Here is a 26,108-nt window from a genome sequence, read left to right on the forward strand (position 1 = left end):
TAAATATCTAGCCATTAGATCTTTAATAAAAATTAAAATAAACCATAACTCTCAAGTCTCAACTCATTACACCTAGTTCTTGACTCTATGGGACCTGAGCTACCAACTGCTAACCATGTAAGACTCAACCATCTCCAAACTAAAACATCCTATTGACATAGAAGCATTAATCCTGAATACAAGATCAGCTCCAAGAAATAAAAGGATCTTACAACTTTTTCACCTGCATTATTCACCACCCAAAAAAAAAAAAGCCTTCTGCCCCCCCAGTATTGCAAAACTCCAAACTGCCTATAAAACTGCTGAACCACAGGTGAAAGGGGTGCAGGAAGTATATATCATGAAAGTCTCTTTGAAGTGTACGAATTAACAAAAGGGACAACAGGTAACAAAATGACTGATTAAATCGGTCTAATCATTCGAGGTTTTTGAAGCCGCCTGTTCGGGTGGATCATCAGAATTCTTGGTCTCCAAGTTGTGATGTTTCTTGCTCACGGAGTTGGTGTTCCGTGCCCAATCAGGAAGCTTTGATGGCAGAGGAGCTTCGGACAAATGGGCAGCTGGTGGCATTCTTTGATATGTTAGGAGAGATGCATCAAACACATATAAAGGCAGGCTTAGACCATAATTATAAGGATATCCCACATAAGGGTGATCAAATCTGCAAGTTGGCCCATATTTGCAGAGACCATTCATATTGTAGCTAGAACATACAGCTTGCCCCTACGTATAGAAGAGCAGGAAATAATTAATGTAATTTGTTTGCTGAAAGAAGAAGAAAAAATAACAAGCAAACTAATTTGAGTGAAGAAATGGTCATCCGAATTCACTCAAACTTCACTCAAATGAATATTTAGTTAAATACCTGACCATGTGAAAAACAGAGAGGAAACTTACAGGTCTAGAAGGTAGCCCAAGTGGACTAATACCATTTACAGCTGAATTTGCAATCCTTTCCTTTGGATGATGGTACTTGCAATCAGATCCATATTTACAAGTGCCAGTGTTCATGTAGTACCGACATTCTGGTTGATCAGGTCTTTCAGGAAAATTTGAACCAAATGTTGATGACAAGAGCAACCGTCCACTGGAACCTGACTCAGCAGGATTCATTGAGTAGGAGACGAAATTGGATCCAAGAATACCAGTAGGAGATATGGGGCTCATATTTCCCTGATCAGAATTAAATTAGAAAAGAAGAAAAAAAAAGGGAGATAGAATAAGAAAAAGAAGTCCAATCGACAAAAGCTACCTATAAACAATTTTTTTTATCAAAATTAGAAAAGCAAAAACTTGTAGTATAAGGCATTATAGTTGCTGGATGCTTTCGAATACATATGTTGAGGTAATAAAAAACATAAGCTACTCCATTTAGGATATCAGAATGTTGCAATCAATTACATACCACTTAAAAACTCAAAGCCATGACAAACATTTGACCGACTCTATTATATTCATCCTTTTAAACACTATAATAATACAAGCCATATTGAAAAGGCAATTACACAATACAATTGCTGCAAGTACACAAAAGCTACCATGACATGCACATATAAAATATGGATATAGACAACAAAGTTGTAAAATAAATAATAGTAATAACACATAAAACACACAACTAAGTATGTTTTCAACAGCAGTCACTTGTCTGAGTAACACAGTTAATCATTTCTAGTTTACCACAAGAACAAAAGGGAAGAGAAAATAAAACATGTTATTTCCTAATAATGGTGAGCATCATGAAAGCATGCATTTCCAAGACTTGCTCAGAGGGCAGCTCAGACAACAATTGAACAAATGAAGACATCTAAGGTGTCTTAAATTCATACTTATGCAAAAGAAAATAATGTGTCGAATGGTAAGTGAATTCTCTATAAAGAATGGAGTCAAGACCAGGAAATTTCATCATAGCATCTCCAATGACAGTCAATTCCCATGAGATCTAGTCAGTGAACTAACCATTCATAACTGTTTGAAAATGACATTGTCAAATGTTATAGACAATATTAAGGAAGTTGCTAGCCATGAAAATATAAATTTCAATTATTAGCCAAGTACAACTTTAAAAACAGGCAACTGATAAAAACACCCCGGAAGGACTACACCTTTCAGAGATTACATCTTAACGACCATGTTATATTGGAGCCAGAAACTCAGTAGATATTTACCCAACATAAGAAGTATTCACTTACCATGTAGGTGCTCCAGCCATGAGCAGGTATTATGCTTTGTGAAGGAGAAACAACAACAGGCATGTAGCTCTGAGAACCCGGTAAATGTGGGTTCCCACGGCCGTATGGTGCCCTAGATAATGGCCATGTGGGTAATCCACCAGCATATGGCAATCCTGATTGTGGCAAAATTGATGATCCCACAGATCCATTTACAGGTAAGCCAGCTGCAGGTGATGCAGGCTGGGGATGATGGAACTTGCAGGCAACTCCAAACTTGCACGCTCCAGTCCGCATGTAATAAGGACATGATTTTTCATCCTGATAAATACAGACCCAGCATCAGACAACACATGGTCAACTAAGCACATCAAAGAAGAGAAAAAAAAAGCACCTGACGCATAGGAAGACCAAGAACATTCAATGTAACAGGTCCAGCCCCATTCCTGTCCTTTGGATGATGATATTTACATGTTGATCCATATTTGCAAGTTCCTGTCTTTAAAAAATACTGCAAAGCAGGTTCAAAGAAACTTTCTAAATTAAAAAGCTTTCCACAAGAAATACTTTCTGATCAAAAGAGAGAGAGAGCATCAACATGATGTCAAACAGTTAAGCACTAGATCAACCAAATCAACCATGATTCTTAGCACATCAACATCGGTTTTTAGAGAAAGAATTCTGCATCACACCACTATGTTAAAAAGAAATGTTAGCACACTATACAGAAATAAATGTAACCCACTATATACTTTTTCTTCCAAACAAACAAAAAAAATCACAAACTTGCCAGTCAACTAAGGCCCAAAAAAAAGACTTGTAAGTCACCTGCCTGCATGTGGCTTATCGGAAACCAGAGATGTTATATAAGGAGCAGGACTTGATCTAAGTAAATAATTAATTGGAAAAAAAAAAAGCCTCAAAGACGGAACACATAGTCAATGTCATTTCATCAGTTAAAGGCACATGCCTATATATGCAAACAAGTAAGACTTGTCCAAGCAAATATCTTTCATAAAAGTTCCATAACATGTACCTCAACAAATTAAGAAAACATACACTTTCTGCAGATTTTTAAATATGTGATAGAACTTTCTATGAAGAACTTTGGGCTGAGATTAATAGCATAGTCCCACTGCCCACTGGTGAAACAGTATCAACATTATATTACATAATCAATAATAAAACCAAAAGCTAAATGATGACTAGCATAATCAGAAAACTATCATTTTGCTATGTATCATGTTAACATTCTTGCACATGTAGTCATGACTCATGTCTACTATATATTCATTTCCCCAAAAACTTGTTTTCAATTAAATAAACCAAGCCCCATTAGTTGCCTTTCCTTTTGTCAGAAAGAGTCAAATAACCATGCTCAGCAGAAAACGGTAACACAAGCATCTCTGGAAAAGGCAATTTTTTAAACTATAGCGATCCAAAAATCTCAAACAAGAAAGTATTTATACCCCACAGTCTGGCTGTCCAACTCTTTCAGGGAGTTCTTCTCTATATTGGCCACCCTGCACCAAATAACAACATAATCAACCACTACAACGGCAGCAGAGTAACTTTTATATATCTTAAAGGCAAGAATTTGAATCCAATCATTTTACATCTTGAATGATCAGTCACTAATTGCCATTCACTTAAAAAAACAAAAACAGAAACAAACGCTTGATCACCTGAGAAGCATAAGTTGGATGATTGAAACGACAGTTACTTCCATAACCACACAAACCAGTCCTTAAATAATAAGAACAATCCGGTTCACCAGGACGATCAGGGTATGCGGCTGATTCTGAAACACACACCTCTTGATTATTATCATTAATTTTCAACCGCAAAATTGCTTATGTAAACATAGCAAAAATCCCCAAATTACCCAGAATTAGAATCTCTCAAAGGAAAAAAAATAACATATAATTTGATTGCACCAAATAAGCCATCACATTTAAAAACTGAAAGTAAAAAAAAAAAAAAACCAAATCTATTACTACAATAATTTACAACAAAGAGAAAAAAAAAAAAACCTTTTCAACTTAAAATATAGAAAATTCACTGCTTTTTTCATTTAATGAAAAGAAATTTACCATATTCACAAGAATTTAAAACATTGATCAGAATAGAAAATGATCAGAACGAACATATTCTATAAAAAAAAATAATAATAATAACAAACAGAGGAAAATATAAAGCGGCATCAGATCTTTGTATAATTTGAAGAAACAAAGAGTGTACAAAGAATCGGTGCTACCTTCACTGTTATCAGCGGATTGATTCGATACAGCATTGTTCTGAACTTCCCAATTCTCCGGCATCGGTGATGGTGGCACAGAATTTTGTAAAACTGTTTCTTAACTTTTGATCAAACAATAAAAAAAAAATGTCATAAATCAAAACAAATTTTGTCTGATTTTCAAAGAATTGCTTGATTTAAATAAAATGATGATGATGATGATGATGATGATCAAGGGTTTATAAAGAATCAAAAAGTGAAATCCTAGAAAATATTCCAATTTGATTTGAAAAAAATAAAATTCTTTTTTTCTTTTTAGTGACGTAAGGTGAAATTTCGGATCTCTATTTTTTTTCTCTAAAATGTGAAAACCAGAAATTGTAAAATTTTTCTGTCCTCGTTCCCCAATAATAAATTTTATTTTGATTAATAACGTTGAAAAGACATTATTGCCCACATAAGGCGCAAATGCAACCACTCTCTTCAGCTATTAACCGCAGCGTTTGGTTAGTTGTTGAAATTTAAAATTATAAGACTTTTGTTTTTTAATTTGAAAAAAAATTGTTTTGAAAAATTATTTTTTAAAATTTTTAATTCACTTTTAAACCCTTTATCTTAATTAACAAAAAAAAAAAAAATTAAACACGTAAACTCTTTTAAATCCACATACCTAAAAAATCAAATTCAATAATTAAAAACTTAAATAGCATTAAAGAAAAATGACATTTTTTTTAACCAAATATAAAGAGAACAATGTAAAACATAATTTGATATTAAAATGTAATTACTTATTATATATTTGGTAATTCAATTCTTTTAAAAACTTTTTTAGCCAACATCCTGCTAAAGATTTATTGTCTTTCCAAAAATAAAATTAATATTATAAAATATTTTTAAATTATAATAAAATATTTTTTAAATTATAAATTTATTAATTAATATAATATTTGCTCGTAACATTATTAATTTTTAAAAAATATCACATAATGGTCTATATATTATATTAATTAATACATTAATAGTTTAATTAAGAATTAAAAATTTATCCTCTAATGTATTATCTTAAAACAATTCACTTGGTATAAAATTAATTATTACATTAATCAAATAGGGAGAAAGCATGATGTCTAAACCTGAAGGATCGCATTAAACGTGTGCAAAAGTTTGAGGGTATTTATGTCTTTTTATTTTTAATGGAAAAAGAAATAAGCGTGAAAGGTACGATATATATTGTATTTTTATTTTTTACAAAAAAATTTTTTGTTTAAATTTTCTTTTTAAAAAATTTAAAAAATCGCCATCACCGTCAGAGCGCGCGAACTCGGGAGGCAGCGATGAGGTCTCGACCGGTGGATTTGAATCTACGATGGGACCCAATTTAAAGATTTCTACGAATGTTTCTATAAAATGACTAAACTACCCCTTAATAATTTAAATGGTTCAAGGAAATCGTTGATATACATTACATAAGTGTTAAAATTTTAATTTTAATAGAATTAATTGATTTAATTTAATTAGTAGATTACTCATTGAATAAATTTAAAGAAATTTAGATTTGTAATTAATTTGATTCAAAAATTAAATTAATTAAAATTTTAATAAAATTATAATAAAAATATAATTTGTCAATTTTGTTTTAAGTTATTAAAATTTTTAATTTATTATTTTAATATTTAAAAATTTTTATTAGATGGTTTTATTTAATTTATTTTAAATATAAAAATTTTAATTTTAATTTAATAAATTTTATTATTCAATTAATAAAAAATTAATCTAATGGATAAAATTAATTTTAATTAATTAATTTTCAATTTTTAAGATTTAAATTTAAATAAAAATAAAATAAAATAATTTAATTCGAAATTAGGTGAATTAATAGAATAAACATCCTTAAAACAAGGCGCAAATTATCTATATTAATTATTTTATTTCAGTTTATTCTCGCTTATGGAGAAAAAGAAAACGCGACAAATCGTTGCCGTCAAAAGTCGAGGAGCGATGGTGCCATCTGGACCACTGAATTTGGATTTTGAAGGAGTGGGACCACCTCAGACCGGTAGAAGAACAGAGCTTAGATTCGCTATGCTAAGGTTCTTGGGTCCCACAAAGAAGCCAGAAACAGAGAGCGAATGCTAGTAGATTTGGCGGGATTTAACTCGCCGAGGAAGTGCTTTTCGTAAACAACGTGGCTACGTTAAGTTACAACAATAGGGCCTTTATTTTATTTAAATTGCTTTTTGACCACAAGGGTGATTTTTATTTTTTTATATAAAAAATTAAAGCGCTGAAGGCAATTACAGAAACAGGTTACTTTTTCTAAGGCAAATCTCATATATAATCATTATATTACAATTATAATTTAAATTTATGTAAAATTTTTAAATATTTTTTATGTAAAATCTATTTTTTTAAAATGATAAATTTTTATATAATTTTTTATTTTAATAAAATAATTGTAATATTATAATAAAATAAATTAATATATTATTCATGATCATTTATTAAATTTAATAAATAAATACTGGTTTATTTATAATTTATTCATCAAACATTTTGTTTATTTGCATTTCAAAATATAAATAAATAGGATATAAATAAATTTTATTATATTCATGATTTATTTATTTTATTAACAAATTTTAAAATATTATTTATAATTATTCATGAAATTTAATAAATAAATATAAAAAAAAGATATCGAACATAATCTAAAATTGTTCATCAAATTATTGTTTAGTTAAGATCGTTGCTTTTTTTTTTAATAAGGTAAAAGTTACTTTGGCATGTGTTAATTATGGATAATTAAAATCAACAAATGTTAGCTAGGGGGGGTAGACGTAAAAGCTAATATTAACGAGGAAATTTTAATTTGGATCACAAAATCCAGCTACTGGAGAGCTTAGGTTGCTGAAATATTAAAAAGAAAAAGTTAATAGATATAAATATTATTATTTATTCGTTGATACCGTTTTACACATGAGGCATTAGAAAAATTAATAAATTTTTTATTTAATATGGTAATTAAAAATTTAACATTTAATAATTATAAAAAAAATTATTTGATATATTAAATTTTTTTAATTTTGTACGTGAAATTAAGATGATAATACATATCTCTTATATATATTTAAAAAATAAAATATATATTATTATTTTAATTTTACTTGTAAAATAAAAAAAAATTTACTATTAATATAGCAAATAATTTTTAAAATTATAAAAGAATTCTTTATGTTTTTTGTTTGATAAGATGAGGTTGGATATTGTTTATTGCGTTAGTTAGAATTTATGAGGATATGCACGTCATGAACAGATTGACTTTTGGTATGGGTAGTGGTCTCGAACATTATCCGCAGCAGTTGGTTTTTGTTGCGAGCAATCGTTTGGAACACTATCGATATGTATTGGTTTTCCACAGCATTAGACCTTTTGTAGAGACAGTTATCTCGAACATTATCGACAGTAACTAACGTTTTTAGTGCGAGTAGTTGTTTCAGACACGTTGGCAGCAACTGACTTTTAGTAAGAACGATTAACGATTGAACACTATCGACAACGATTAACGATTGATTCGGACAATTGATTCGAACAATTGATTCGATCACCGTCGATAGCAAGGAAAGAGATTGGATAGGGGCATTATGGTCCACAAGGGTTAATTTTGGCCCCAAGAAAATTTAGGCTTCGTAGGACAAAAATAAATTTAATTAATTATATGTTCTAACGATTAATACTAGATATGATAATTTATACTATTATATCATGTAAAATATTTTATTTATATTATATTTTATATAAAAATAATATATTATAATTAATATAATATAAAAATATAAATATAAAATTTTTAATTTTATTAAATTTATTTATAAAATTTTTAAAATTTTAAATCATTATTTTTTTATCACAATGCTATATCTTACTTAGATTTATTTAACCGTGACGGACAGGGAATGAAGACGAAGCATAGTGATTGCAGCTGTCTTAAATACCACAAAAAGCACTTGGTATGGGTGTTTATCTACCACGTGGCAGAACATGAACAGCACACCTTTACCGAAATGAAGAAGATGATGAGCGGAAGACCATACCTTAGGGTGCTCTCCGGTGCAGGTGATTGTGAAAGCACGAAGGGTAAAGTTATCTGGGATAATTACAAAATTTCGAACCGGACTTTCATATTATTTCGTCTAATTTGAATCTATTTGATTTAATGATTTTTAAAATTTGATTTTTTATATTATTTTAATATAATTTTTAGTATATTTAAATAAATTTAAGTATAAAATAATTATTTTATTAATAAAATTTAAAGATATAAAAATTAATCAAAATATAAAATATTTTAAATAATAACAATTTTAAAATTTGAAAAATATGGAAAATTGATTAAAAGTTTTTTCTTAAAACTTGCCAACAACCGGAAGAAACCGCTAGGAGCCAATAACAACAACCAAACTGTCCAAGAAAACAGGGTGATTGCGTGGTCTGTTTTTACCCTCACAAAACCGCATGGTGGGTCCCTTTCTATCTTTTTTTTTTTTTTTCTTTCACCCTAACAATCAAATCAAAATGTAATACCAATTTAACGGTAATTAAAAAACCATGGAAGAAGTCACAACTGGCACCGGGCCTCGAGTGCCGGCGGTGAAGCCGGGCTCTAAGCCATTTTTCTACGACGAAGTTCCGCCGCCGCTCGAAGCAACCGCCAGCGCCACAGCGGCCGCTGCTGTTGCCGAAGTTGCGGAGGTGGACACGGACTTGTTATGTCCGATTTGTATGCAGATAATTAAGAATGCGTTTCTAACGTATTGCGCCCACAGCTTTTGCTTCATGTGTATTATTACTCATCTTCGCAACAAGAGCGATTGCCATTGTTGCTCTCAATTTCTCACTGATAATCAGCTTTTCCCTATCTTTTTGCTAGATAAGGTTGGTTTGATTCCCTTTTTGTTAGCTCCAACGAACATAAATGATAGAAGTAATTTCAAAATCATGGTTATTTAAGTTTCTCTTTATACGATTTCTTTTGAAAATATGGCTTGACTTAATTGTAATCGTCTATTTACTAGAACGCACCGGCCATTTTAGATCTCTTGAGGACTGAAATTTTGTATTTAGTGAAGAAACCTAGTTATATGATTCATAGTTTTGAACTGGAATTTGGAAGTGAATATCGATCGCCTCACTGATAACTGGCACGTCTATTATTTTGCCCACAATCAAAATTGAAGCTTTGAAAATTTAGAATACCAGAATAAATGTGGACGCCTTGTCTAGGTTTTCATGTAGGTCATCTTAATTGTCTTGTTAAGTTGACTGCATGATTTTGTAAATAGTATAGTGTAGTTAAACTGTTTGTTTCATGATCATGTAATTTTAAGATGATTTGTATCTTGAAATGGTCTAATTTACTCTGGAATGCAGCTTATCATTATACGATTTCTCTGTGCCACATTTGTAGCTATTGAAGAAGATTTCAGCTCATCAAATATAAAAAACTGCACCCCCTGTGGAACAGTTTCGTCAGGCATTACAACTGGTTAGTTACCATGCAACATGTGTTCCTAATAATATTTACCCTTCAACCAAAATTTTGCTGGTTTAGATTGTTCCAAATCCGGATTTATTCCATGTTCTCACATAGCTTTAGCCATTATCTCTTAATGTCAGCATTGCATTCTGTTGATATATGAGTGTTATCTTTTAACGTCAGTATTGCATTCTTTTCATAGCTTTTTTTCTTAATCAACCATATATGTAGATGATAGCCAATTCATGGTTAAATGCAAAGTGTTATTTATTGCCATGCATTTCTGTCAACTAAGCATGGCATTCAATGTCTTCTTCAAATGGAGCAGCAACAGATGAGCTCATAGTTTCTTCTATTTAAGCGTTTTTCCCTTCTAAATTTGATTATTTTGTGTTCTGGAAACAGGGTTATGAAGTTTCAATTAAGGAACTGGACAACCTTTTGTCCATCCTTGCAGAGAAGAAGAGAAAAATGGAACAGGAAGAAGCTGAGAGAAATATGCAAATACTGCTGGATTTCTTGGGCTGCTTACAGAAGCAAAAAGTTGATGAACTGACTGAGGTTTGTTTGCATGTACTTTAAGCTACTATTTCATTTCTGTTTACTAATTTTTGTTCCATCATCCTTTTCTGCCCAATTCTGGCTAAAATGAAAATCTTTCTTCAGTTTGACTGATCAATGCTGAGAGTGTTGTTTTCTTCCCTTTTTCATATATATTTTATCATTTGTGATATTTGTTCCTCAGTAGCTCTAGCATATTTCCTCAGCTCCACAATTAGTTTCATTAATATTAGTTTAACAGCTCTGTGCACATATTGGTACAACTAGCTACAACTGATAATTGTTTTGATCTGATTTTTTTTAATAAAAACTTTTCTTTTCTGTAGGTTCAAACTGATCTTCAGTTTATTAAAGAGGATATCAATTCTGTCAAGAGACATAGAATAGATTTATATTGTGCAAGAGATAGATACACTATGAAATTGCAGATACTTGGAGATGATTCTAGCACAAGGATGCCATGGCCTTCATCCATAGACAAGAATAGTAGTAGAATTGCCTCTAGTTCTCTTAATGTCAGAGGAGGGATGTCTGCAGGGAATCTTCAAAACAAGAAAACAGATGGATGGGTTAGTGGCCACGGATCTCAGAGAAAAGAGACCATAAGTATAGCACACTCACAAGGTTTCAATCAATCAGGTGTCTCTGTTGAAAGAAAAAAGCGGGTTCATGCCCAGGTTTGTGTTTTTAGAAGGTTTCAGTAGCAAATTTTTCTTTGATATATGTTTCAATCTTATGTTGTTTTACTTGACAATAATGACAAATGATTTTATGGCTTAAATTCCATTTGGTCAATGCAGAAACAAAATCAAGTGGCCAAAAACCTACTAGCTATTAACTTTAACACTTCTGCTTGGCTTGATTAGACCTTCTCTAGACTAGTTGGAGTTTGCTACATTTATTTTTCTTTTGCTGAACAAGGCTCTGTGAATCACATGAAAAGATGCTTTCTCATACATTAATAGCGTCCTCTTTTTCAATTTGGATTTACTTTTGTGATTAGATTGTGACGGCATGTTACAATATCCTTGATATACAGCTTGCCATTAATAGTTAGATGCTCAAGCTAGCAATCTTACGGGGTTAGATTGGTGAATGATTTGCACCATTGAGTGGTATTGTTGTAAATAGTTGAGCCTGACAATAGGCAGAATTAACTTCAAAACTTCAGCATTTTTTATTGGAGTATCAACCATCCAGAGAAAGTGTTCTAATTGGTTTATTGTGCTATCAACTTTTGCCTGGAGATGTCATTTGTAGTTGGCTCAGCACAAATCAATAAAACATTACTGATTCATTACTCTATTAGTACCTAAAATCACTATCATTTTTCAACCCTGGCTGCAGTTCAATGACTTACAAGAGTGTTACCTGCAAAAGCGATATCAGTTGTCAAACCAACTACATATTAAGCAAGAAAGTGATAAAAATGTCATTCACAGAGAGGGTTATAATGCAGGTCTTGCAGCATTTCAGTCTGGGCTGAGTACTTTTACCCAAGACAGGTATGGATGCCAATTTTCACTTCCGTAGTGGACATAAGTTGATATTAACACCTTCCATCCCCCTTTTCTCTCTCTTTTCCTTTTCCCTATTGTACTTGCAGTTTATCATCAGTTTTTTTTATTCCTCTCTACCAGTCGACTTAGAGTCATTGCTGAAGCTTTGAGATCTCTTTCATTCAGCCAATATGGTATCAAGGTGAGTCATTTATTCTGCATATGAATATGTTGATTCTGTGGAAAATTGTAGAAAAATGCATTTATTCTGTTATGATGCAAAATACTGCTAAAAGTGGAATTGAATATCAAGTTTGTCCGTAATACAATGTGTCTATGCTTCTGTTCAATAGTAGTAAAAGTTTCAAATCAAGCTGATGTTGATCAGCTTTGCAGAAATCAGAACTTATTTTAACTGAAACTGCTCGCTAACATGTGGGCCCAACTGATCAATGGTTTGATTCACCAATTTTCCAAGCAATTTTTATTTGTTTGTACCTTTTACATGTTATTTTGTAATCTAGATTTGTAAAATTTTTTATCGAAGTAGAACTATATAGTCTAGAATGTATAAGCCTTCATCAAGCTGAAGCTATGTGGTTGTAAATCCTTCTTTATCTTCTATGGGTCCAGCAGTCCTCCTTTTCCTTCTTCAAACACTGATATGTACTTATAAGAGAATCATTCATCAACAATAGAGTGGATCAGTTTTGTCCCATGCATGTTCTCTTCTATGTACCAAAGATGTATTATTACTTGATCATTGCAAAATTTACTGAAATTTCTGTCTGTGAGGATCCCACCAAAGCACCTTCAACTTCTAATAGGCCATGAACTAAATTCGTATAATGTTCAAGGAATAAGAAGTTATCCTTTTCCAAAGGTATTGTGATTGATTTGGCAGAACAACTAAAAAGTAAAGTTAAATCATTAATATCTTCTCTCTCATTACAAGTTCAAAGCATGATTTCTATGTATAAGAATACATTTTATTACATGTTTTCTTCTTCATACAAATAGAAATCTTAGGTTCAGAATTACTTGGGCTTATGTTTTGTGCAACGGTCCTTTCTGATAGAAAATGATCCTTAAGTCCTAAACTGATCTTGCTTCGGGATCACAAATCCCAAGTTTGTCTATAGAGAGCAGATTTTTAATTGTATTATTGTTTGCATTTCCTCTGTATGATACTAACTGATAGAGTTCTCATTGGTGGCTGACCAAATATCTTGTTCATTGGAAGTTTGGAATCAACTATTATGGACCAGAATCCAAGCTACATATATAAAGTAATTACGACTACAAGGAGCTGGCAGTAATCCCTGCTACCTCTTGTTATACTTTAGGAAACTGATTGATTAATAATATTAAGTACTGTTTATGTTCTTAAACAGGAGCACAAATGAATATTATTCACGAAGGAAAGTATCTCTGAAATATCGGCACCCCCTCTAGCAACTAATGTAGGCAAGAAATTAAAGAACGGACATCATATCCAGGATCTTCAAAATTCATTTTTAAGCCTGTTTTCACTTTCACAGAAATATAGGGTGTTTGAAACAAAACAGTCTGTATTTGCACTTCGGACATTAAGAAGCTTAGTTCTCTGTGAATCTTAGTATTTTTCTTGCAAAAGAAACGAATTCCAGTTTCTGTTTACTTGCTCAATCTGTATATTGTGTATGTGTACATATATTTTTTTATCTTCTTTCCTGATTAAGTTGGCTGAAAATACATTGAATGGATCATGGTAATTGTAGCATAGAATTTGATTGTGATGATGAGTTGTTTGCTACTGTTGGAGTGTCTTGGCGCATTAAGGTTTGTGATTTCTCTATGGTAAGATCCTGACTTTCTGGCAGCTTTGACAATTGGTTTCAGGTACCATTATTGTTCGTCACAATTGACAAAGAGAATGTACCATGACATACTGCTTTCTTCTCAACCCTGGTAAATAAATAAATAACTTGCTTTTTTAAAGCATGTTCTATGGGATGCCTTTTCTGTATGTCTGATAAACATTTCCATTCCTTGAGTATTCTTCCACCTTTTGTGGTTGTTTCCTCTAGTATTGATTTGAAAAACCTTGTGAAGGAGGCTTATATTTTGTTCGATTAAGTTGGTCATATGATAGCAATGGAACAAAGAAGTTCAAAGTTAATAATTTGTTACTTTTCCTTTCAATCTTTAGCTATACCGCCTCTCATTGCCTATGCAATTGTTTTCCAGGTCCCAAACAAACCATAAGATGTACACTGTCCTGTTGTGGAGATGTCCACACATTCTAAACTTAGTTGCTTGAGCTGGAACAAGTATTGGAAGAATCATGTATGTAGCAGTGATTATGAGGGGATAGTGACTGTGTGGGATGTAACAACTCGTCAGGTAATAAGGAATTGTTGTAGTTACTTGACAATATTGTCATATATCACTTGGACTTGTTATATTTTTCATTTTAAACAGCATTTTCATGTATTAGTCCCGACAATTATCATTTTATATTTCAATTATTGTTTTAATCACTTTGGCAGAGTCTGATGGAATATGAAGAACATGAAAAACAAGCATGGAGTGTTGATTTCTCATGGACTGACCCTTCAATGCTTGTATCTGGTAGCGATGACTGCAAGGTATGCTAACATATTCGATATCCTGAACCAAGTGTTCTTTCATTGCTTAAATGAGTTACAATGTTTGGTGGATAAGCTCAAATTCTTGGTTTTATTTGCTTTCAGCTTTCATCATTAGTGAGGGAAAGTTCATTGTTGACTAATCATATCATGGATGTTTTTTGTTAATTAACCAGGTGAAAGTTTGGTGCACGAAGCAGGAGGCCAGTGTTCTTAATATTGACATGAAAGCAAATATATGTTGTGTCAAGTATAATCCTGGATCTAACAATTACATTGCGGTATGTGCATAGAATTATATTTTTCTAAAAATGTGTGCTGTAACTCCTTGCAGTTGATGTAATTGCAGTGCACTGCGATGAACCATGTCTTTTCTGAAATTCTGATATAGATGACCATTATTCCTAGAATCCCGGTACTTGTGGCTGCATCAACTGTATGCTGATTCATCAATTATTTGGGATTGCCTTTGGTGATGGGAAAAGCAAATTATGGATTTATTAAAAGGCTTATTTAGTTTGGGAAGAAGTTTTACTTCCTTCCAATTCTCTGGTTCTGGTTTTCTTTTCCAAAATTTTCTGTACAGAATGCAAATAATTTTTTAGGCTGAAAATGGTGGATTCTTTTTTTTAGAAAAAGAGAAACATCTTCAGTGTAGTTTAGTTTTAATTTAATGGGAAGCGTAATAGAATTGGAAAACCTTATTTTCTAATCTTTTGGAAAACTAATGAATGAAAATTTATTTAAATAAAAAAGAAAAGGGGACTAGAAATATTTTTAAAAATGAATTTTCTTTCTTTTTTGTGAAAGTTTTTAAAGTGAAAATGGAAGATTTTCCAAAATTAATGCACCCTTAATGTTTTTAACGGCATTGCGCAATCCCGGCGTAGATACTTTGTTTCAATTCTTCAGTATTTTAAGAAGTTACTTACATTCACAAAGCCAGTTTTGAAGAAGCATGTTGGAATTTGAAATTACTTTATATGCAAATTTCCCTTAGTATTGACTACTTTTATTAATCTCGCTAGCTTGGGCGTGCTAATTTAGTACTAAGTTTCTTATACGTAGGAAAAATGGAACCGAAAACTATGAAATTTGTGGGCTTATGCAGGTTGGTTCAGCAGATCATCACATCCACTATTATGATTTGAGAAACATCAGTAGTACACTTCATGTGTTCGGTGGGCACAAAAAAGCGGTCCCATATGTGAAATTCTCGTCTGAAAATGAACTTGCTTCTGTGCATCTACAGACAGCACACTAAGGTTATGGGATGTAAAGGAGAATTTGCCAGTGAGTAATGTGTCTATAATGGTTCAGTATTTCATAATTATGCCTTAACCCAAGGTAATGATTTTCATTTTCTGGTAGCTCCATATCATCCGATTCACATACAGCTTCGCCCTTTTGGATGCCATACGAATCAGAAGAATGTTGTGGGCCTCTCTGTAAACAGCCAATATATTGCATGTGGTAGCGAAACAAATGAAGTTTACATGTACCATAAGGTCAGGAACACAACTGACAATCTTCGTCTGTTTTACATTTGTAGTAAAACAAAACTAAAGAATGGGCGTTTATTTTGCACGAAATATCCAAACCTCTAAAATGGCGTAGATTTAGTTCGCCGGACATGGATGATGCAGATGAAGATGCTGGGTCGCACTTCATCAGCGCGGTATGTTGGAAGAGTGATAACCCTACCATGCTAACTGCTAACAGTCAGGGAACAATAAAAGTGCTTGTCCCTCCGGCTTGATCAAAATTGAAAAAGAATTGAGGAGATGAAAAATAAAGGGTAATGGCGATGATCTGTTGCTTCATCCTTTATTTATGTAATTTTGTTTTAATAGCAGTTGTATATATATAGTTATAGTGAAAGTTTTAGAGACCACAGTTCTGAAAATGGTCGAAAATGGACTTGCAAGATCAAGAAAACTCAGACGGTCATTTAAAGGTTCAAAGAAAAAGAGAAGGGATGCGAGAAGAAAAAACTCAGGGAAGATATCGCCATGACCTCTGTAACATGACATCTACTTTTCTTGGGTTGTGTTTTTGACCCGCTGCACGAACTATGATCAGGTCCATGACCAAGAGTGGCACTGAACGTCATTGAGCCATGGATAGAACTTATGGCCCAGAAAGCAAACGACGAAGGGTTATCAGGACTCAGGAGAAGATGGCTATGGTGGAACAGTGCCATGAAAGATGAGAAAAGACGCCTTAGCCTTACCTATTTATCAAAATACCAACAACAGATTCGGTTGATCTATCGTTTTCTACGAACATATAGACGGGATGGACTGACAAAGAAATCGTTGATATCAGCGAATCAAGTAGAAAATGAAACCATTTGGTTTCTGAAAAACTCCGCCGCAGAAACATCTGTTATATCATTGGACATAACCCTCAACAAAACTCAAACAATTACTCTTTCAATCATTGCGGTGTAGAAGTCAAATAATTCTTCGAGTTGCCTTTCTGACCACTTTTGATGGCTCTAATTTGTTTTTGTTTTTTTATTTAAATTTTTAATCTATTTAAAAAAAAATTATTTTATATCTGATTAAATAAAGTATAACATTACGAGTTTAAATTATTTTTTAATTTATAAATTTTAAATGTCAATTTTAATAGTATGTCAGGTTTGACTGCCCTAATTTGTTAAATCTAATGTTAGAGGGCAAGAAAATGGAGGAGACCGTGAAGAAAAAGGAGGAAAGAGGCCTTTCTGGGCACTACCTTGCCGTTTGTTTTCGGCTTCGGCTTCGGCTATGGATTTGTACAAAAGTGAGTCGGAAAAGTACGTGGCGGACAGGTCTAGCATCCGAGCCACTAAATCTCTCTCCTCCAAGCATATTCGTAGAATGTTCTCTTTACAACCTTTCTGCTTCACTGATATTTTATTCACCCTTTGTCCATTTTCTTCTCTTTATTTCATATTTTCACTATATTTTATTATCATGAGATTTCGATGGCTACAAGTTTATATATTTATATATATATTTATTGAATCTCAACAAGTTTATTTTATTTCATATTATTTTTTATTTTTTATTAAATTTTATAATTTTAAATATGATATAATGATAGAATAAAAATAATATAATTAAAAATTAATAAAAATTATATATATTTGATTAATTTTTTTGTATATTTAATTATTTACACGTTAAATAGAAACAGATAAAATAAAAATGCAGCTCCCTATTATCATACTGAACATGGCTTTATGGATTCATCTAGAACCATGCAATGGAGTGTTAAAATTTTCCTTTTCTTTTCTATCGGCTTCTATCCATGAAAAATCAACTAATCTTTGTTTGTCTTAATAAAAAATTGTAAATATATTTTATTAAAACAATGGTACTTTTTTAGGAAGAATTTAGGTAAATTTTTTTTTGGGTAAAGTTGATAAAGTTTGTTTATTAGAAATAATTAAATTAAAATTGATATATTTAAAGGATTCATTATATAGATTAAATGTATAAAATTTTAAAAAAATTTAAATATATTTAAATATATTTTTTAAATAAAACATTAACAAATTTTTTTAAATAAATATTAATTAAATTTGAATTATAAATATTATTTTTAATAATTTTTTATATATTATTAATTTTTATATCAATTTTTATTAATTTATTAATTTATTAATTTAAAATTTTTTATTAAAATTTTTATCTAATTATTTTTTTAAAAAAATTCATAAATTACACTTAAAAAATTTCATATAAGTCCACCTTTAAACCCAAATGGCAACTAGTGTTCTTTGATTTCCAATTTTCCATGCCATCCCTTTCTCTTCTGTCACCTTCTAAACCACCAGCCTCTGCCACGCAGTGTTCACACTTTCTTTTAACTGTCAGAAGAATCATCCCAACCCCCCAAAAAGCACATTCTCCTTGATCCCCACGCTCTCTCTCTCTCTCTCTCTCTCTCTCTCTCTCTTTCTTTTTTTTTTTCGTTTGTCATTCATGAAAGAAGATACTAAAGCCAAACTAAACCAAAACCATCAACATGGGAGCCAACAGATGTGCAGAACCATAGAAGTCGTTGCCACCGTTGACCACATCGACATGTCGCCGCCGGTCATGTATCCGGTAGTGGTTGCTGCCAACACTGGAGATGACCTCAACTTGATTCCTCCATTGAACTTTGCTATGGTTGACAATGGCATCTTTAGGTCGGGTTTCCCTGACTCTGCCAACTTCTCGTTTCTCCAAACACTTGGCCTCCGCTCCATCGTGTAAGACCAAAGTTTCTGCCTTTATTATAAAAGTTATTGCTTCTACAAGCAAATTTTTATACTTTGAGTTAAAGGGTATCTTTTTTTTTTTTGGTTTGTTTGCTTTTCTTTTGGTTGTTTTTTTTAATGTTAGATGTCTGTGTCCTGAGCCATACCCAGAAGCCAACACTGAGTTTTTGAAGTCCAATGGAATCAGGCTTTTTCAGTTTGGAATTGAAGGTTACAAGGTAGCTCTTTTTTTTTTTTTTTCTTTTTTCTCTTAAAGTAGCTTGCTTTTATGAACCAAATCAGGTTTTTTGAATTTGCTTTGCAATTTAAGTTTTTATCTGCAATTATGATAAAATGTGATTGGCCTAGGGGGCCTACAATTTGATGATGATTTTGACCAAAAAATGGCCGAATTTACTCAGTTAGGTGATATTATATTTTAAAGACCTACAATCTATTATCATTTGCATGATAAAGGAATTATGGTGCTATGCTTGGACTGTCATATAAACACAAATGAAGGGCTAGAACAATAGGGAGTTTTTATTCTCAACAATGCTGTTAGTCCAAAAACTATTGCTTGTCTAATTATTGCAGTTTGTTCATTATTTTAGGCTTGTGAATGCTTGGGGCTTTGATTTGTTACATGTGATGGTTTTTTTTTTTTTTTTTGGTGTTGATATGCGTTCCACAAAAGTACAAGAAGTTTGTTAATCATAGAGCAGGTCTCTCACATGTCAATTGTTTTGTTGGGAATCCTTGCTCTTTTTTATTTTTTAATTCCTAAAAAATTAGTTGCAACATTGGGAATAATGCATTTCTTTTTTTTTTCTTGCCAATAAATTTAACTTTCTTAAATAAGGTGGAAATATATTTCAAGCATTAAAATTTCTAATTGAAGATTCCTTTGTGCTCTGCATTATAGTCCCAGAGATGAATTTGTGTATTACCGTGCTTTTCCATATTCAAATCTTTCTCAATTCAAGAAATTTTGGATTCTTTCTTTCAAATTCAGTAATCTACAAATGAGGTTGGATTAACACTACACATGATGGCATCTGTTAAATCTTATTTGGGATCAAAACATTTATTTGAAAGTGATAGAACCTTTTTGTTGCATGCAACATCTATTTCGTTTGTATTTTGAGATTGGAATAGGTTATATTTAAAACATATCTGTTGATGATGACACATGGCTACATTTATTTGTCACGAGATTGTATTCTTTGGCGAAATTTGCCTATATGAACCATACTTAAAGCTACGAATTGAATCATTTCACAGTCTAACCTCAGTCAAAGAATAAAGAGAACCTCTAAGAACTAATTATGCCTCATGTTATCTGTTCAGTTTGTATGAATTCTAATTTCAGAGAAAAGCAATCATGAAGTTGTAATTGCTATTTGAATTGTTTTGTGAGGTTGGATTATTGAGGCAATGTTTTTAGTAAGAAGAGAAAAAAAAGCATATTAGAGAGAAGAAATAAACTAATAGTTATCTCGTAATAGATTCATTCTTGTTTTCGCATTTGTTTTTCCCTTGTCATCTTGATCATGCATTTGGTGCTGGTGATTTCTTTGAGCATGCAGCATTAGCTGTAGCTTTTGTGTGAAATTTTTTAATTTCTTTTGGTAAGTGGTAAGTAAATCCTGGCAAGTAATGATATTCTCCTCCTTGTCCTGCTATCCCTCCTTGTACTTATATATCTGTCTCAAAATTACTCTTTTGCTCTGCCTGTTACATAGACTATTACCCCTTATAACTAACATAGAAAGCTCATAATTTGCAAAAAAAAAAAAAACCTTTTAAATCATGCTCTAGATTTAAGAACTTGAATAGGTTTCTTTTTCAAGTAGGCAAACTTGGATGGGCAAAACGACCATGGAATGAGATCAGGCTCTCTTTTATCACTTTTGTTGTTGCATGTTTCTTTATATCCTTATTGTGTGATTCACTGTCTTAATGTATTGGTATGTGATTCAATATTTAGTGTCCAAAGATCTATGCATTTTGTTTTTTGATTTTCTGGACGTGATAAGCATCTATTTGCTTTACATTTTACTTAAAAGTTTATTGCCATATAATGGTTGCCTGTGGACATATTCTTGTCTTTATCACCAGTTGGTTCTTAGAAAATTTGTTTTGCTGCTTAATGTTTTTATTCACTTAGCCATCTATGTAGTTCTTTCTCAATTCTTTCAATTTCTATCAAGTCTTTGCTTTTCCATGTTCTGATATATATAGCCTACGTATAGACGAGAACATGGAAAAGCAAAGACTCAAGATGATAGAAATTGAAAGGATTGATATACATATAGCTGACGTATATATGTATATATATATATATATATACACACACACACACACACACATATATGTACATATACATATATATGGAAGATTTTGCCTTACATAAATTGATTGTCATTATGATTTGCATTGCATTTCATTTCTTTATGAAAAGGCTTGAAGTGCCTTCTTGCCCTGTCATCTCTCATTTTTCTGGCTATTGTATACACCCTTTACATGGTAGCATTTTTTGCCATTCTCTTGTTAACATGTTTCTCTTACATCATTTTCGGATTTGGGCATTATTACAGAAATTTTGGAAAAATGGATTCCCGACCTGAATTAGTTAGGGCCCAGGGAAGTTGCTGTGGCTTTCTTAGGAAGAATGTGGATGCAGCACCAATAATTTCAAAACAAACTTCAAGGAAAGATATGAAATATCAATAGTCCGAATCATAAATCTCAAGTCTGTGTTAAAAGTATATATAAGAGCTTCACAAACTTAAAATTAAACCCAGAAAAGTCCATCAATTTTCACTTTCTTGCCAAATCAGCTAGTCTCTAAGTTTTCTAATTTCTCCATGTGCAGAATGCCCCTTATCATTCAATGAAGCATACTGGTGTTACCATTTGGAGTTTCATGACAGTGAGTCACTTGTCACAATCGCATTGGAGATTAAATATTGATTATAGAGAATCTAATTCTACCAAAATTCTGGCATAACTCTTGAGTCATTGCCAAATGGGTATAATTTCAGAATCATGTAAATGAGTCTCCACAGTGCGTGTGAAGAAATGATGTCAAACTTTACTGATTTTGATCCTGAAATGAAATAAGATATTTACTATAGAAAGATGTTCAAATGATCCACTGCTGCATGAGCTTTACAGAACTTTGAGTTGGCAAAGAGTATGTGAGTATCATCACATCACATATACGTATACCGGACATTGCAGAAACTGAAATGAAGCTGTCTTGCTCATAGATGGTTAAATAAAGTGCCATGTAATGTATGGTCTACTACAATAGGGATGCCATTTGTTTTCTATCCACCTTCACTGGTTAAATGTATTTAGCAGCCTCAGTTCTTACATAGTATGCATGCCATCCATTGAAAGAAGTTTATTACTACTTTGATATGATATCTTATGTTAGAAACTAATATACACATTCCGTCCAGGAGCCATTTGTAAATATCCCAGAGGATACAATTCGTGAAGCTCTAAAAGTTGTCATTGGTACTACAAGCTTTTAACACTATTACACTTAATCTCTGGCTAATGTGAATGTGGTTGATTATTATTCAATAATTTAATTTTGCCTTGCTGCAATGCAGATGTAAGGAATCACCCAGTTCTAATACACTGTAATCGAGGGAAGGTATGTGCATGTTGGTTCTTCTATTATTGCATACCTTAGTATGACAAGTCAATACCTTTCAAGTTTTATAATGTTGCTTTATTCTTGTATTTCCAGCACCGAACCGGCTGTCTGGTGGGATGCTTGAGAAAATTGCAAAGATGGTGTTTGTCATCTGTCTTTGATGAGTATCAAAGGTTTGCAGCTGCGAAAGCTAGAGTTTCCGATCAGAGGTTTATGGAATTGTTTGATGTTTCTAGCTTAAAGCATCTGCCAATGTCATTTTCTTGCTCAAAGAAGTAAACAACCGGATATATTGAACGCCTTTTGCTTTCTTTCGTTTGCAGAGAAGAAAGCATCGGAATAAATAGGAAAAGGTGATGAGTTCCTGAATTGTATTTTGGCGGTAAAGGAATTATTCTTCATTTTTCCTTTTCCAGAACAGTAAAAGGCATAAATGGTGTCAATTTCCTTTTGTTATGTTCAGTGTTCAGATCTCCCTCCCCATCTCTTTCTTCATGTTTTATCACATTAATTCTGCTTTAACATTCTCATTGGAATGACCAAAAAGGGACCTAGAGTCCTAGTGACATTTATGAAATTCCCTGTCTACTTTGATTATCATGCTAAGATGGTGTTGACCATGGTGATATGAAGTGAAATCATCGGATTTTCGTCTTTATTTCAGAGTAATATGACAGTTAGAATTGGTTGCTTGAAGAAATGCAATGATAGGGTAGCGAGCATATAGAATTTACTAGTGACGAGTTTAATTGTCTACAAAATTTTCTGAACTTACTGGTTCTCTTTCTATGTGAGATTTTGAAACAACACAATGATTGACTAAGAAATGGAGGACAGACCTTACGGCTCTGGGCAGGACTGAAGGAGCCAATCTTCGTCATCGCAATCCATAGATGATCCTCCAGTCCGAGGGTCGTCATCTTTAGATTTGATAATTTAAAACAAGACATGAAAACATGATACGAATTATTACATCTCCCTACTCACTCAAGATTTCAAGTTGCTGATAAATTGCGACAGTGTAATTAAAGCAATGGACCATTATTGAATACTGCCTTCAGGCCTCATCTATCAAAGGCTGAAGAACATAGGCTGTTGCATTACATTCCAAGAAAATTCTTGTCCACCCATCAACGTTAGCCTTTTTCGAGGCTGCCAATGGACATGCTTCTTGTTGCCTCCAAAGCATTATGTTTACCAGCTGGAAGTTTAGAGGACCCAGCGTTAATTTGATCAAATAACATCACGTTTCCTGCTGTAACTGCTACGAACACTTGGTTGGGCTCTAAGTTGAGCTTTGTCCTAATCTTTCGGAGCCCAGACGTCAGGTACTTTAAACCTCCCAGACAACATTTTGTAGACTTGCAAACACATTAACACATTGTCAGAAATGCTGCGTTCAGACTTTTCCTGTGTTGTTTCAAATTGTCCTCAAAGTCACAGTCTGTACACATGTTCTATATGGGGTACTGTAGGGCTATGGTGGAGAAAAAAAATATATTTCGTATTATCCATATTTGTATGATTCGTAACACGTAATTTTAATATAGAATGTGAGATAAATATATGAATTATCAATATTTGCTAGATCTATGTAAGAACCCTTACTTCTATCCCTGTTACAAGATTAACCACTATATATGAAACAAAACATGCCCGGTGCTTAAGGAGATTTGATGATGCATTGAACCTGTTCTAGAGTTCTGCCCTGGTGTAAGATCTATTCATTGAGCATGCAAGACCCACCTTACTTGCTTTTGCACAAGAAGACAATGAAACATCACCCTACATTGTCCTATAATATTCCTTTTCCAACAAATCATTATTAGCCGATTGAGAGGCTTTTCTGATCCGAGAAAAAAAAGTGCTTTAACGCGATTGTTTATGATCTCAGTTGTCCTTGCAGCAACCAACCATCATTCGGAGAGGATTCAGGTAATTATGATTAAATGAGAGAAAATGTGTTTCACCTTCATGAATTTTTTTTGTACAAAAAAAAAAAAACTTTTGGTTCAAATATAAGAAAGAGATTGCAAGTGTTTGAATTTACATTTTAATCTACTCGAAAGTAGGGTTTCATGTACAATCGAACTAACTTTTGAGTTCATCTTTTATGGATTCTTTTCCTTGTTTGTACTTCTTTTACATCCTCGTTATAACTGATCCACTTTGATTAGGTAGTTGAATGCTTATGTGGATTATAACTACAATGTCAGATAAGTGAACTGATTGTTGGGTGGGTAATACTGTCAGCATCTTAAAGGAATTCTCTTTGATGAAATGATGATGGTTTCTTCTATCATTCCTAACATTATTATTCTAAGATATGATTTTGTTAGAAATATTTTTGGGTCCAAAAAGTAAAATGTTCATTTTTATTATCAGAGACTACCAACGGATAGTTAATATATTTTTATTTTTGAATTGATCTAACATATATAATATCATATCAATTCAGTCATATCATCAATTTATTTTTCAAATCCATCGCATTTCATCTATAAATAAAATCATCTAAGTATTATCCAATCATCTTACTTTTTTTTAGTTTTTCTCTATTTTACTATCCTTCTGATATTTTACAATTGACCTGTAATTTAAGTGTGTCGGAGTGCAAATGTAAAGCATACTTACTGTCTTAACCCTTAACCGCTCTCTTTCTTAGGATTCCAGGATTTTTCCCTCAAACCGGAGCTCGACGCGAATAGGTTTAAAGTTGGTTTCGAGTCAACAAAGTTTTCATGATGCTCACCCCACAAAGAAAAGGAATAAGGTCAAGCATCCATTGTAAAACCTGCGTATACAAGACAATTGGACGCATTGGCCATCTCATTGTTGCATTTGAAGGTCATTAGGGAAAAAAAAGACAGCATTTAATCATTTTTTAAATGGTATTTATGAGAAGATAATTCTTTTATGAATTCGTTAAATCTGAAGTAAATAAATCTATTTGAATTAATTTGTAACTAAAAAGTGTTTATTATTGAAAAAAATAAAAAAAAATTTCCCACAAAAAAGTAACATCTAATAACCAGTAAATAGAATCTCATCATTTGATTAAAAAAAAACAATTAAAAGGGTATCTTATTTGTTCCTTACAATATTCTTTCTATGCCTGTTTTAATTCCAAAATCAGCTTTTTCAGTTCTATATGTCACTGTAGGCAAAATAATTTTAACATATCAGGATTGAACATACAATCTGCATTTCCTGTCCTCTATTTTTGTTCTAACTGCTAAATCAATATTTAAATTACTGCTTTTATCAAACAAAGTTCTTTCAGTCACCACCAGCTCTGGTTTGGCTAAGGTGGTCATTTCCTGTATGTTTCTTTTTTTTTTAAAGGTTTTTTTATGTGTTTTTAAGGTCGTTTGCTACCTTGGAAGATGAATAAGACAAATCATGCATTTACTCCATTTTGCCAATCCAAATACGTTTTCATCAAACCTGAAGCAACAGGTTGGACTGGAATTGGATAAATCATGCAACCGACCATTCCTTTCCAAGTAATTTTTTAGTTGTTTTCTTTTTTCAATGAAGAGATCATGAGATCGACCCACAACAA

At 32.3% G+C, this 26,108-nt stretch overlaps 2 protein-coding genes and 1 pseudogene across 6 annotated transcripts; 2 read left to right on the plus strand and 1 right to left on the minus strand.

Moving 5' to 3' along the window:
* Window positions 1–6: 6 nt before the first annotated feature.
* Window positions 7–4,802, minus strand: LOC111283675 (zinc finger CCCH domain-containing protein 3-like). Of its 2 annotated transcripts, XM_022872252.2 has the most exons (7): window positions 4,429–4,802; window positions 3,857–3,972; window positions 3,641–3,694; window positions 2,566–2,682; window positions 2,193–2,492; window positions 898–1,173; window positions 7–723 (listed from the first exon to the last, which is right to left on the minus strand). In XM_022872252.2, exons 1-7 carry the CDS (start codon window positions 4,490–4,492, stop codon window positions 412–414), a joined length of 1,239 nt encoding a protein of 412 aa, XP_022727987.2. In that variant the 5' UTR covers window positions 4,493–4,802; the 3' UTR covers window positions 7–411. The 2 variants fall into 2 exon arrangements, with proteins under 2 accessions (XP_022727987.2, XP_022727988.1); XM_022872253.2 differs by lacking the exon at window positions 3,857–3,972 and having other exon boundaries at window positions 4,429–4,789.
* A 4,173-nt stretch (window positions 4,803–8,975) lies between these two features.
* LOC111283779 (E3 ubiquitin-protein ligase COP1-like) lies at window positions 8,976–17,615 on the plus strand (annotated as a pseudogene). Its single transcript, XR_016341088.1, has 13 exons — window positions 8,976–9,342; window positions 9,875–9,952; window positions 10,349–10,504; window positions 10,831–11,181; window positions 11,852–12,009; window positions 12,145–12,205; window positions 13,764–13,842; window positions 14,233–14,388; window positions 14,535–14,633; window positions 14,810–14,914; window positions 15,745–15,926; window positions 16,031–16,141; window positions 16,222–17,615. The product of XR_016341088.1 is annotated as an E3 ubiquitin-protein ligase COP1-like (transcript).
* An 800-nt stretch (window positions 17,616–18,415) lies between these two features.
* On the plus strand, window positions 18,416–23,120 carry LOC111283623 (inositol diphosphatase DSP1-like). 3 transcript variants are annotated; one of them, XM_022872190.2, is made up of 7 exons: window positions 18,416–18,882; window positions 19,016–19,109; window positions 21,749–21,805; window positions 22,341–22,398; window positions 22,497–22,540; window positions 22,637–22,752; window positions 22,867–23,120. In XM_022872190.2, the coding sequence occupies exons 1-7, from the start codon at window positions 18,611–18,613 to the stop codon at window positions 22,898–22,900; spliced, it is 675 nt and encodes a 224-aa protein (XP_022727925.1). In that variant the 5' UTR covers window positions 18,416–18,610; the 3' UTR covers window positions 22,901–23,120. The 3 variants fall into 3 exon arrangements, with proteins under 3 accessions (XP_022727925.1, XP_022727924.1, XP_022727926.1); XM_022872189.2 differs by having other exon boundaries at window positions 18,420–18,882; window positions 22,637–23,120; XM_022872191.2 differs by lacking the exon at window positions 21,749–21,805 and having other exon boundaries at window positions 18,424–18,882; window positions 22,637–23,120.
* Window positions 23,121–26,108: the final 2,988 nt, after the last annotated feature.

The sequence above is a fragment of the Durio zibethinus genome, chromosome 3, assembly GCF_047325235.1.
Source record: "Durio zibethinus cultivar Kanyao isolate XHJ-2024 chromosome 3, ASM4732523v1, whole genome shotgun sequence".
In the NCBI taxonomy this organism is placed as follows: domain Eukaryota; kingdom Viridiplantae; phylum Streptophyta; class Magnoliopsida; order Malvales; family Malvaceae; genus Durio; species Durio zibethinus.

Coding starts and splice junctions, on each gene's coding strand:
- LOC111283675 (XM_022872252.2), bottom strand. CDS start 4,492: ATGCCGGAGAATTGGGAAGTTCAGAACAATGCTGTATCGAATCAATCC. Junction 2,683..3,640: donor TTGGACAGCCAGACTGTGGG/GTATAAATACTT, acceptor CCTGCTTTGCAG/TATTTTTTAAAGACAGGAAC. Junction 724..897: donor TTGGGCTACCTTCTAGACCT/GTAAGTTTCCTC, acceptor TTCTATACGTAG/GGGCAAGCTGTATGTTCTAG.
- LOC111283623 (XM_022872189.2), top strand. CDS start 18,611: ATGAAAGAAGATACTAAAGCCAAACTAAACCAAAACCATCAACATGGG. Junction 19,110..21,748: donor TTGGAATTGAAGGTTACAAG/GTAGCTCTTTTT, acceptor CTCCATGTGCAG/AATGCCCCTTATCATTCAAT. Junction 22,541..22,636: donor TACACTGTAATCGAGGGAAG/GTATGTGCATGT, acceptor TTGTATTTCCAG/CACCGAACCGGCTGTCTGGT.